Source organism: Monodelphis domestica, chromosome 4 (genome assembly GCF_027887165.1).
Source record: "Monodelphis domestica isolate mMonDom1 chromosome 4, mMonDom1.pri, whole genome shotgun sequence".
Taxonomy (NCBI): Eukaryota; Metazoa; Chordata; class Mammalia; order Didelphimorphia; family Didelphidae; genus Monodelphis; species Monodelphis domestica.
In genome coordinates, this window is record NC_077230.1 from 133,323,935 (window position 1) to 133,337,128 (window position 13,194).

General features: G+C 34.5%; 1 protein-coding gene across 2 annotated transcripts in view; it reads right to left on the reverse strand.

Moving 5' to 3' along the window:
* The window catches only part of DARS1 (aspartyl-tRNA synthetase 1), an 81,711-nt gene that overhangs the window by 48,539 nt on the left and 19,978 nt on the right, over positions 1–13,194 (reverse strand). For both annotated transcript variants that reach the window (XM_007494108.3, XM_016433612.2), the window contains one exon: positions 9,168–9,270. In XM_007494108.3, coding sequence (XP_007494170.1) covers positions 9,168–9,270 — 103 coding nt within the window. The remainder of the gene's footprint in view (positions 1–9,167; positions 9,271–13,194) is intronic.

Genomic DNA, 13,194 nt, shown 5'->3' on the forward strand with positions numbered 1-13,194 from the left:
GAAGGCATTTTTTTTTTGCCTGATTATGCATTAACTGTTTTTTTTTTTTGTTTTTGCTTTTTAAACCCTTACTTTCTGTCTCAGTAACAACTCTAAGACTGAAGGGAAAGGGTGAGGCAAATGTGGTTATGTGTGACTTGCCTAGGGTCATATAACAAGGAAGTATCTAAGGCCACATTTGAACCCAGGTCCTCCCAACCCTAAGTCTGGCACTCTGTGAACTTGTGTCCCCTAGTTGTCCCTCACTCATTATCTGTTAAACATTTTTATTCCCCTCCTTTCTTTTTTTGATGGGGTAGAGGGAGACTGAGCAATTGGACTGTTATTATTTTATAAATTTTAACTTAAAAATAAGTTCTTTCTGAATAAATTAAATTTTGCTAAAATCTAAGTATCACCCAACAAGAATTGAAAAGAAAAATATTAGAGAAAGAGTAGAGTGTAAAGCAAAAAAAAATTATCATCCATCCAGAGGAAATCACATTTATAAAATTTTACATGTTTTAAGATAAAGCTAATAACCACATAGTAGTATATTATTTTTCATTATTTTTTACTTTTTTGTGCCATTAATCCAACTAGTGGTTTACTATTTATTCTACAAGAATATAAAAGATCCATTTACATATAAGCTAAGGTATTTACAGTAGTGAAAAAATTGTATAATACATTTAGACCACAACTGGTTATGAAAGTTCTCATTTTTCATGTTAATGCTAAAAAGAGGAACATCTGTTTACTGTTCCTGAAAATTTTTATTAAACTCTTTTATCACAGATTCTTGTCCTTTTAAACTATAACTATGTATACATACACCCACACAACAGAGAAGAAATCTATGACAATTCTTATCTTTTACTCATAAATATATTACTTTCATTAATTTAGGTTTGGAAAGGGCATATTTTCATAGAATGAAGACAGCTAAATGACAGAGGGGATAGATTGTTGGACCTGGAGTCAGAAGATATGAGTTCAAATCACTTAACCTGTTTGCCTCAGTTTCTATATCTGTAAAATGAAGATAATAATAGCTTCAACCTCCCTGAGTAGTTATGAAGACAAAAGGAAGTAACTTTTGTAAAGTGCTTTGCAAACCGTAACATAAGGCTGTCCCCAAAGTCTTAGTGCAATTTAAAAGCTTTTCTAGCTTAAAACTGCCCTAAAATTTTTAGAAGGTCCTCTATATATGAACAAAATTTATTCTATACTATTTGCAAAGCACTGTGCCAGACACTGAGGACACAAAGAGAAAAATAACACAGATCCTATTGTCAAGGAGTTCATATTCTAACAGGGGAAGAACACCTAGAAGTTTCAGTTAAGTCATATAGAAAGATTTCATGGTCCCTGGGGTACAGGGGCAAAGCACATGGTAATGTATCTTTGTTATTTTCATTGAAAAGACCATATCCATCTTTGATGCTGAATCATTTGATAGTACTAAGGACTTCAGTGGCAAGAACTTTCTTTTCTAGGTCTTCAGCAGCTGTTTCTGGTGAGGGGGCACAGGCCGCAACACCTGCAGAAACAGTTACTAGGTCATATCTCTACCTGGGTCGATTCCCTGGATGCTGGCTATAAGGCCTGAACTCAAAGTAGGGCTGGTGGTTGGTGAAGTGTTTTAAGTTCAAGATAAAACTGTTCAGGTATATGCAGTTAATTCTTGTAAATTAGATTTTTGTAGAATCAGAGCTTTAAAGCTGGAGTGATTTTAGAAATGAGCAAGTCAAACCTCCGATTTTACAGAAGAAAACAAAGCTTTTTTTTTTTTTAAACCCTTACCTTCTGTCTTGGAGTCAATACTGTGTATTGGCTCCAAGGCAGAAGAGTGGTAAGGGCTAGGCAATGGGGGTCAAGTGACTTGCCCAGGGTCACACGGCTAGGAAGTGGCTGAGGCCAGATTTGAACCTAGGACCTCCCATCTCTAGGCCTGGCTCTCAATCCACTGAGCTACCCAGTTGCCCCCGAAAACAAGGCTTTAGGAAGCTAAATGACTACTTTAGGTCACTCAAGAAGGAAATGACAAACCTGGGAATAAAAGCCAATTCTGAATCAGTTCAATAATTTCTTTGTATCTTTTTTGCACATTCGTTTCCCTGCATAATCTACTCTAATACTGGTATAAAAGCAGAGCTCCTCAGAGAACTCTATTATTTCACTAACATCAGTAAAGGAGTCAGGGGACAGACAAGTTTGGCCCTGCTTTCCTCTGTGAAAAAATGCTTTGCTCTAACCTACTGCCATGAAGATATGGACCTGGAGTTATTTTTCCAAGAGGCCTAAGGATTTGTAGTGTTCCACCTGCCTGTGGTCCTTTTGACCAATGACAAACATTTATCAGCTGTCTTGCCTAGAAAAGAAATGTAATTTGAAGTTATATAAAAGAGTTGTTAACTGCCAGATAAAGGCTTCTCACTGTTTACTTATCACAATCTTTAAAATTGCAGAAAGCATATGTCAAGTGAATATCCTTTTAAAATATCAAAAATCCATGAACACATTTATAATTAATAACTCAGCCTGATCATAGCCACAGAGAATTAATCAGCAGAAGTTTATTAAGTGCCTACTATAGGCCAGATGCTGTGTTGGGCAGTGATGATAAAAATTAACCTGTTTCTTCCTTAAAAGAGCTCAAGAACTAAATAACTATTTCAAACACTATATTAAACTTATCACACAAAACTACAGAGCTCTATGTAACCAGTTCAAATCTTTGTACCTTTATAGCATCTCTATTATGAAACCCCCCTTTCTTTCACATATTCAAATGGATCTATGATCTTGCATCAAAGATTCTATCTAAAGATGCAGACCTCAGCCCACATCATTGGTATTCATCTTGTGCAATTCTTGTCCATGTCCTACCAAAAGTTTGCTGCAGGGGGTCCAACTAATATGATAGGTTTCCTTTGATTATGGTGAAGGTAGAATACTCTGACTTTCCACTTGTCTTTCTTTGTTCTTGCGAAGTGACCTTTTTTCTTTCTTTGATACAATTGCTTGATAATTTTTTTTTTACTTTTTTCATACTCATCACATGCCTTTTCACTGTACTATGATGGTAATCATGCTCATTGAGGATGCCATCAATTCATATATAAGATGACCTTGAAAAAAACTTTATATGGAAGAGTAGTCATATGAGTTGATAATTGTTGTTTTCTTGGTGACTCCTTTTGGGTACCGTTAAAGTATGGGATTATATGTCCTCAAGCTTTAATTAATATCTTCCCCTTCTTATATCTTATAAACTGGTCCTTCAATTACTTCATTACTGAATCACCTCTAATAGAAATCTCCCTTCTCTCTCTGATCCAATTTGGCTATTTCCCCCATCTTTGCTGTTCTTGATTTTTTTTTAAAGTGTCATTTCTAGTTCCTTTTAAATAACTTCAGAAACTATAATGTTAGGGTATGGCATACTGTGAGGCCACTATCCTTGATGGAGAAAAAAGTTTCATTGTAACAGTTTTTTGCAAATATTTTCCATTTTCCTTTTGTTTGTAGTTGTCTGTTTTTTCATCCTGGGATGTCTTTGCTAAGTACACTCCCTCCTAAACTACCTTTAATTATTTTATATTTAATTCCACACATATTTTTGTACATGCTTATTATCTTTCATCAGAATAATTATGAATAGCCATTATTTTTCACCACATGTATTTGTATACCCAGTGCTTAAGTGCCTGGCTCACAGAAGGTTCTTCATAAATGCTTATTGAATGACTAGCATGTGAAGATGGGACTGACTCTCCCCTTGCCTATTTTTAAATTTAATCAATCAAAGCGTAGACACTCCTATGTAACACTAAAGTGGGTGACAACTCAGAAATCTCTAACCACCCCTGGGCAGTGCTAAGCAAATTTAAAGACAGCAATTGGTCCCCATAAAGTGGAGGAAGGGACTTCTTGAAATTTCGGATTGGAGGATCTTGGACTGGGACTGTGGCTTGGAACTATGACTTGCACCTGGGACTCTGGATCTTGGACTGCTTCTGGTAAGACTGCTCCTAGATCTTCTCCCTTTGGAGCTTTGGCTTGGGTGAGTGAAAAGCAGACCCTCCTTTCCTGGCTTTTGGAGAGATTAGTTCTGGAGAGGCCTCCCCCTTCTTGGAGGAGGTTGCGTGGGTTGAACCCTTGTTTAATTCACCACTAAGTCCTCCAGCTGAGGGGTTAACGAGCCTTGCCTGGGACTGGAGCTGGGATTAGAGCAACTTTAGGGTGATAGTGTAGACATTTTCTCTACCCTCTTTTACATTCCTCTACTTTCACTTTTCCACCTCTTTTTAAATAAAACTATTGAAAATCAATTTGACTTGGGCTATATTTTTAAATCAGCAACCACAGTATTTCCTTAAAATTCTCATATATTTAGTCCAACCACAAATTTTAATTTCTTACAAGCACTTTTGCCGAACATTATTTGGCTAGTTTCATTCTCCACTGCTTTCCTCTATTTTCTAAGATGGCACTGCTTATTATCATATGCCATATTCCTTTCTTAAGATGTTACATAGGGATAGTAATACATTGTCGGTGAAACTGTGAACTGATCTATTTTGGAGAGCAATCTGAAATTAAACACAATGAGTTATAAAGCTGTGCATACCTTTTGACCCAGTTATTACTGCTTATAGGTTTATTCCCTAAGGTGATTAAAGAAAACGAAACTATATGTTCTGAAATATTTATAGCAGCTCTTTTTATTGTGACAAAGAACTAGAAACTGAAAGGATGCCCATCACCTAGGGAATACCTAAATAAGCTGTGGTATATGCTTGTAATGGAATACTATTGTGCCAGAAGAAATGACGAGAGCAGCACAGAAATACTTGGAAAAGTATCATATGAAGTGATGCAAAGTGAAGTGAGCAGAACCAGAAGAATGTTGTACATAGCAACAACAACAATGTATGCTGATCAACTGTGAGTGACTTCTTTATTTCTCCCATGAATTTTTTTTCTAGTGTTACATCTCATAGGGAAATATATGTTATATGAGAATATATGTATAAGCTATATAATATTACCTACCTTCTGGGGGGGGGAAGAGGTAGGAGGGGAAAAAAGAATAAGGCATAGATTTTTGAATATAGCTAATGTGAGAATATTTTTCCTTGGATAAGCATATTTATTATAATTATTACCTATTTATAGCAAACCATATGTCTTATACTATTTTCATGTTGCATAATTATATTGTTACATATATCTGTATTATACACATACATAAATAAAAAAAATTTGTTTTTAAAAAAAGAAAAAGAAAAAAAACAAGGGTTCAAATTCTAACCCAATATTGCTTTTGGCAGCTACCTTTCTCCTCTTAGCCATTAAATCAAATGTTTATTGATTATATGTGCTTTTGGGGCTATTTTGGGTTCAGTAAACTTCATAAAATTGTTAGTGTTGATATTATTTGTGTTGTACATGTCACATTTTTAATTTTTCAATAGCTTATTTAAAGCATTTAAGATTAAATCCAAATTGTATATCACTTTTCACCATTACTAATTTTTGCTGCTTCTTTGTTATACCAACTATTCTTTTTTTTTTAAATGGCATTTTTTATTGACATATTGGGTGCACTCTTTAGCATGTGTTTCGTAAATTCTTTTCCCTCCCCTGTACATTTTTTTTAATTTGGAAAAATTTATTTAATTTAGAATATTTTCCCATGGTTACAAGATTCATGCTCTTTCCCTCCTCTCCATTACATTTGATTGTATATACCGATTATTCTGATGATGAGTAGTTTATTATAAATCTTGATGAGCTAATGGTCTGAACATAAACAGAGAACTCAGGGAGCACTCATAGGTCCATAAGTATTTTCCTGTTATTTAAAATGTAGTAATTCCAAATTGTAGTATATGTTGGTGATGGAATACTATTGTGCTAAAAGGAATAATAAAGTGGAGGAATTCCATGGAGACTGGAACTACCTCCAGGAAGTGATACAGAGCGAAAGGAGCAGAACCAGGAAAACATTGTACACAGAGACTGATACATTGTGGTACAATCGAAGGTAATGGACTTCTCCATTAGTGGCAATGCAATGTCCCTGAACAATCTGCACGGATCTAGGAGAAAAAACACTATCCATAAGCAGAGGACAAACCGTGGGAGTAGAAACACCGAGGAAAAGCAACTGCTTGACTACAGGGGTGGAGGGGATATGACTGAGGAGAGACTCTAAATGAACACTCTAATGCAAATACCAACAACATGGAAATGGGTTTGAATCAAGAACACATGTGATACCCAGTGGAATTGCGCGTGGGCTATGGGAGAGGTGGTGGGGAGGGGGGAGGGAAGAAAAGAAAATGATCTTTGTTTCCAATGAATAATGTTTGGAAATGACCAAATAAAAAAATTTTTTAAAAATGTAGTAATTCCTTTTCTTATGATGTTATTTGGTGCATGTCATGTCTAGAACCTACCAATTACAATTTCTTTAAAAAAAATGTTTATGATACAAGTGTGAGGCTTTTGTATAATTTATTAAATCTTCAGCCTCTTATTTCTTTCTTCTGTATCATTACATTTTTCTTTATCCTCACCTTTGCAATAAATCCACCAACTATCCAAAAGTATATTGATTTAATTTGGAATTCTAAAAACACCTCCCAATATTTTACTGTGTAAAACAAATTCAAAATTATTAAAAAGCTATTTTCAGCTTAGCCTTAAACATAAAAATTAAACTGCACATGTATAGTTAAGCTAACAATTTGCTGAGGTTTAAATTTTAGAACAAAGAAATGCAGAATTAGCTAATTCGTCTCTTGGCCGTAAGGCAGCACCATACTTAAAATCATATCAGAGGGGGCAATGGAGGTGGATGAGTGGCTAAAGTGTCAGACCTGGAAACTGGAGGCCCCAGATTCAAATCTGACCTCAGACATTGACTTGCTATGTGACCCCAAAACCCCAATTGCTTGCCATGTTAGAACTGATACTTAAAGTAAGAGTTAAAAACCAACAACAATAAAAAACCATACTAGAGAGATAAAAGCCTATTTAATTCTGAAAGACCCCAAGAGAAGCAATTGCACAGCTTAGTAAGTCACGCCCATGTTTTAATACATATTATTCTCAGGAAAATTTCCCCTATATCTAAGCTAAATTTATCATGCTACAATTTAGGATAATTTGTAGTAAGAGTTTTTAATAACAAAATGATTTCTACATTTCCGCACATCCCGAACTGAACATTTCATAAACTGTCAGGGTACATACTTTTCCAAATGGGTCAGACTCTAGTTATTTTTGGAAAATACCTAGCACAAGTTTTATAGTTGCTTAATCAAGTACCTTTCTAGAGTTAATGATAATTTCATCAAATTAATGTATATTTGAACATACATATTTTAATTAGCTTATAAAATATTACATGACATAACTACTTTATATCTCAGTAATAGCAAAATGTCCTTCAAAGTAATGTTAAGATTCTTAAATGCATTTTTGAACCAAAATATTTTCTGTGGGAAGGTACTAATAAAACTATAATAGTTTATATGATTTCACATGTATAATTGATATCATATTGCTTGCCTTCTCAACGGGTGGGGACAGGAGCTGGAGGCAGAGAACTTGGTATTCAAAAATAATTTAAAAATAGAAATCAAAAGAAAACTATTTGTATTTTCTTTAAACATTAAAAAAAAAACCAACACAACTTATTCATAAGGTAAGAGGGCCAAGTTACATCTTGTTACATTTCAATTATAGGTAAATTAATTCACAGATTACTTTCCCCAGTATTTTTCTAGGTACTGAAGTTAAATATATATATGTGTGTGTGTGTATGTACATATATGCACTCAATACAATATGTACATACTTGTGTTTATACAGGCATGCATTTTTTGCCTTTTTAATGTGGATCTGTGTTTGTCTCAGTGTATAAAGCTCCTGATGAAGAAACTTCTCCTAAGTAGATCAGCACTTTTGCAATTTATAATCTTAGATAGTGGCCTAAATTTGTCTCAGCTGAGAGATTAAGGGCCAGATAGATCTCTTATATGTCAGAGACTAGATTTGAATCTAGTATCTTCCTGACTTCTTGACTCCTGACCAGTTTTTATCTACTCCTCCATTCTAGTGTACATGCATATATGCATAAATGTTTTTATATATTGTTTTAATAGTCACTCTCCTTTTTAAAGATGTGCTATCAATGTACAAACTACTCTCCAGGATTCAAGGTATAGTCCACTAGTCTGTTAAAAGTTAAAAAAAAATTTTTAGGGAGTGGAGTATCCAATCTAATTAAAAGGTCTCTGACAGAAGGAATAGCTTATATATAGAGCAGGTGCTTAATAAATGTTTGCTGTATTGACTCCAACCTCATGCCATAAAATGGCTATAGATTTAAAAGGACGCTTTCACATAAAAAGAAAAGCATGCTGCTTGGGAGAGAGAAAAGTTAAAAAAGGCCCACCCACCCCTATACACAATTTCCCTAAATTACCATGAAGACATGCACATATAAAACAATGTGACTATGGTTCAAAATCACACACAAAAAATCTTTTCTTTCTTACGGTTCCATTTGAACAACAAAGCAAATAAATATGCTTCTAAATAAACTATAGGTTAGATTTCCCAAGTTTAATATATGTATACATGCATAAACAAAAGAGAAAAATATTTCTCCACTTAAAAAAAAAAGTGTTTGTGTGGCCATGCACATCCACACCCATAGTTTTCTTCCTTTCTTCTAAATCAGGAATCTGCTTACAATATTCCTTCCTTTCAAGATAATACTGCTTGTTATTTATTAAGTTTGAAAAACCTGTTGCTCAACTATAAAAAGGTCATGCTTAAAAAAAAAAGAGACATATCCAAATGGAAGAGAATGAAGTGGTCTTGATGCTGGAGCTGCCAAGCTTTTTGTTACTCAGTCTGAAAGTCAATGTGGGCTGTCTCTGGAAAGACTGCTACTTCAGCACTTCCAAATGAATTTCAAGTCTATGCTCTAGTTTATCTTTTGTAAGTTTAATGTATTCAGCAATAGTGAACTGACAATTTAAATAACTACATTTTAAAACAAATGATGCATTGATGTTAATGTGTGAAAATGGTCCCAACCCCTGGGAGTCTTGGTTCCCACCATTGTTTACTCTGACAACAGGATATAATTGCTTACTTACTTGGCAGCAAATTTTACCATCTGCTTGCTTGCATGGTCTCCCACAGCCACAAGAGCCTGGACATTAAACTGCTGTTGACGTAGTACTAAGAAACACTGCTTCCCTGAATAAAGAAATACAAACAATGTAGGTACATTAGGATCAAACTACTTTGTTTTTTTACAAAGAGAAAATATTTCTTCACTTGAAAGTAAGGCTAAAACTTAATAAATGTAATATGTATGAATATATATGTGCATCCAGTCAGTTTCTTAAATGCATAAAGAAACCTCTTTTCCCCCATCAAATCACCCCCACAGTCTCTCATCCAGTTATCTATCATTACTAAGTAATTTAAAACATTACACAAGTTCTAGAACTCAGATCAGAATATATAATCTTCAAAAAAAAACATACAATCATTTAGGAAAAGTGCTTTTTCCCTCTTGCATTATAAATTTAAGTTAACCTCAAGTCATTTCTGACACTAATAGTAAATAGGAATATAATACTCTACTAAAACAAATCATAGTTCATAGAAAACTATTTTTTAAAGGAAAACAAGTAAATAGAGCAATTCATCTTCTGTTTCCTTCACTTTTCCTTTACAAAATTCTTTCTCATTTTGTAGCAGTTACTTTTATTTTCTGTCACAAACTTTCTAGGTAGCCATCTAAACTTTTTTCTTTAAAAGATTTTCCTCTTCATTCAGTTTTCTTTTCACACTTCTCAACTCTTGCTTCTTTTCTATTCATCAATTCAGAACCATACAATTTTAGAGGTAAAAGGGACCTACACACTCACAGGACCATAGGATCACAGATCTGAAGCTCAAAGGATCCTCAAAAGCTATTTAGTCCAATCTATTCATTCTCCAGACTGGAAAACAAAACAGGGCAGTTAAGGGTTACACAATAATGTGCTCCAGAAGTACAATTTGAATGCAGGTCCTCTAACTCCATACCTCTTTCAAACATACCAAAGTGCAACCCATCACTAAGAACTCCACTACTTCATTTTACAGGCAAGAAAAGTGAGACTGAAAAGTTAAAATGACTTGTTCAAAATTATAAGAGTTATAACTAGAATCCAATCCTGAATTGTTTTTTTCTACAAGCCTTTTTTTTCCTCTTTAAAAAAATCATTCCTGGGGGCAGCTGGGTGGCTCAGTGGATTAAGAACCAGGCCTAGAGACAGGAGGTCTTAGGTTCAAATTTGGCCTCAGACATTTCCCAGCTGTGTGAGCCTGGGAAAGTCACTTGACCCCCATTGCCTAGCCCTTACCACTCATCTGCTTTGGAGCCAATACTTGACTCCAAGATGGAAGGTAAGGGTTTAAAAAAGAAAAAGTCATTCCCTTAAAAAATAACAATGGAATTAGAATTAGAAATCATAGGAGCATAGATTTAGAGCTGAGAGATATTTTAAAAATGTCTTCTATTTGAACCTCTTATGTTATATGTGAGGGAACCAAGATCAGGGAAGTAGACTTGTCCAAGATTACATGGGTAGAGTCAGAATTAGGATTTGAACACAAGATCTCTGAATTCAGGGTCCTAGGTTTAATTCTGCCATTTACCAATTATATGAGCTCTAGAATGTGATTTAACCTTCTCAATCTATTCTTAATCAATGATATGGTGATCAGGTGCTATCTTCTGTACTCTTCCAAAGCTGACTAAAAGAGCCTCTGAATCAAATTTTGGGAAATTAGTTTCCTCATATGGTATTTAAATCTAAATAAAAATTTATACCTCCTGTTCTCATTATTACACACAGAGCTTTAAAAAAGAAAATCTAAGAATATTCCTTAATAAAAAAGAGTAGAGGCATTATTATCAAGCACTATCTTCCATGTGAAGCCTTTTCTGATCTTCTCCAGCTGTTAATCCTCTCTGTTCCAAAACTACCTTGTTTTAACTTTGAATGTTTTACACAAATATATGCATGTTTTCTCCTCCAATGGAATGTAAGCTCCTTGGGAGAGTGGATTATTTCATTTTTATCTCTATATCCTCATTATTTGGTACATAATAGGTTCTAAATAAATGCTTAGTTAATTATAGTTAGCACATCAAATGGTTTGTTGAGTCTGATAAAAGGATAGTAATATCCAGTTAAATATAAAAGGCTAAAAAACCCCAAGGCTGTTAATTTTAAACACAATCTCTTTAAATTGTTGACCATACCTTGTTAATTGGAATATCTGCACCATTTCATCACCCCAAAGCCACAATTTTATGAATCTATACACTAATTATACAATGGGAAAACACTTAGTGGCATGGCTTCAAGATGGTAGTTTATCATCATAGTAGAAACTCCAGATACATAAAAATATCAATGTCTATCCTGAAGAGCTGCCTTGAACCCATGCCAGATTTTTAAAAAAGGGCAACACATGGAAGAAGGTGCACTTACTCTAATGACTGGTGCCGAAAAATGAATAAATGCCATAATCAAAGAATAAATTGCTATTAACTTAAGAGACTAGACTTTTAGAATTTTTAATTTTCAGTGAACTAAAATTGCACCCCCAAATCCCAAGGTTCTGGCAACAAAATAAGACTGAGCAACAAGTTAAAAAGAAAATTTCCAAGAGCTGAGGGTTATTCCCATTGTGTGGTTCCTTGTCATGTTGCTGACCAGAGGGACAGGACCATCTGGATGGCTGTCAACATCTATAAAAGGCCAGAAGTTTCTCTAGAAAGCTGAGATGCATGGGAGAAGTAACACGAGACAGAAGAGATAAAAAAGAAAAGCAGAGAGAAGAGAGTGACAGAGATTAGAAGTGGTAGCAGCTGGAGTAGTACTGAGACTACTGAGAATAACAGATACTCTGATATTAAGGGAAAAAAAGTACCAGTGAGAAGAAAGAACAATTCTATTATCTGGAGTGGGGAGGAACAACATCTAGTATGTCTTCAAATTTTTAAAAGCCATTATTAATATCTTATTATTATATCAGTTTCATTTCTGAATATATCCTTCCCACCTTCTCTATTCAACAAGTCATTTCTTGTAACAAAGATTTAAAGAGAAAAAAATATTCAATAAAACCAACTTAACAACAGTTTGACAGTAAGTATGATATCTTGTACCTATAATCTCCTGGCTCCCAACACCTTCCCACACTCCATAAAGGATCCTCTTCTTTGGGTCAAAGTTTGTCATTATAATTATATGGGATTCAGTTTTACAACACACAGTTCTACTTATGTAGTCTTTGAATGTACATCTCTAACCTGTGTGTGTCAGACATGGGGGTGGGGAGTATAGAGAGAAATAGGCAGATACACAGACTTGGGAATTATTAGTCCTGCTCTGTCACTAACCAGCTTTAGGCAAGCTACATGACCTCTTTGATTCTTAATCTCTTCATCTGTAAAGTGACAACCTAGATTATTTGATCCTTTTAGTTTTAGACTATGGCTCTGAGCCAAAAAGTACAAGCCTGCAGTTTGGAAAGTATTAAGTATAGAAAGAAGTGGCAAGCTAAAATGTAATAAACTTACTGTTTTCCTGAATACAACCAACAGAACAAATATATATACTGTTACTTGTATTATAAATTTCCTCTAGAAAAAAGCATAAAGCAGAATTTTAATAAAATTGTCCTAATATCGAAAGAGAAAACAATAATTTACACATATTGAAAAGAGCAACAGAAAAATACAGCCTCATTAAGTCCATCAAGGTATCTAACATGTGCCAAGTACTGTGGAGGACACTAATATAAAGCAAGATGGTACAAAGGAGTAAATGCTGAATTTGGAGTCACCTATGCATCCTTAGGCAGGTCCCTTAACTTCTATGGGCATGCCAGCTGACAACAATAAAGCAAACAAACAAACAAACAAACAAACAAAAAAAACAACTGAAGGGGTGTGAATAAATAGATGCTCCAGCCTCTTCAGTTCCAAATCTATAATACTGTGGTATACGGCTATTTCAAACAAAGACACAAATGAATCACTTTTTGACCTTAAGGTATTACATTTATTAGAGATACACATCCACATAAAATATATAAAATATGTACATAAAA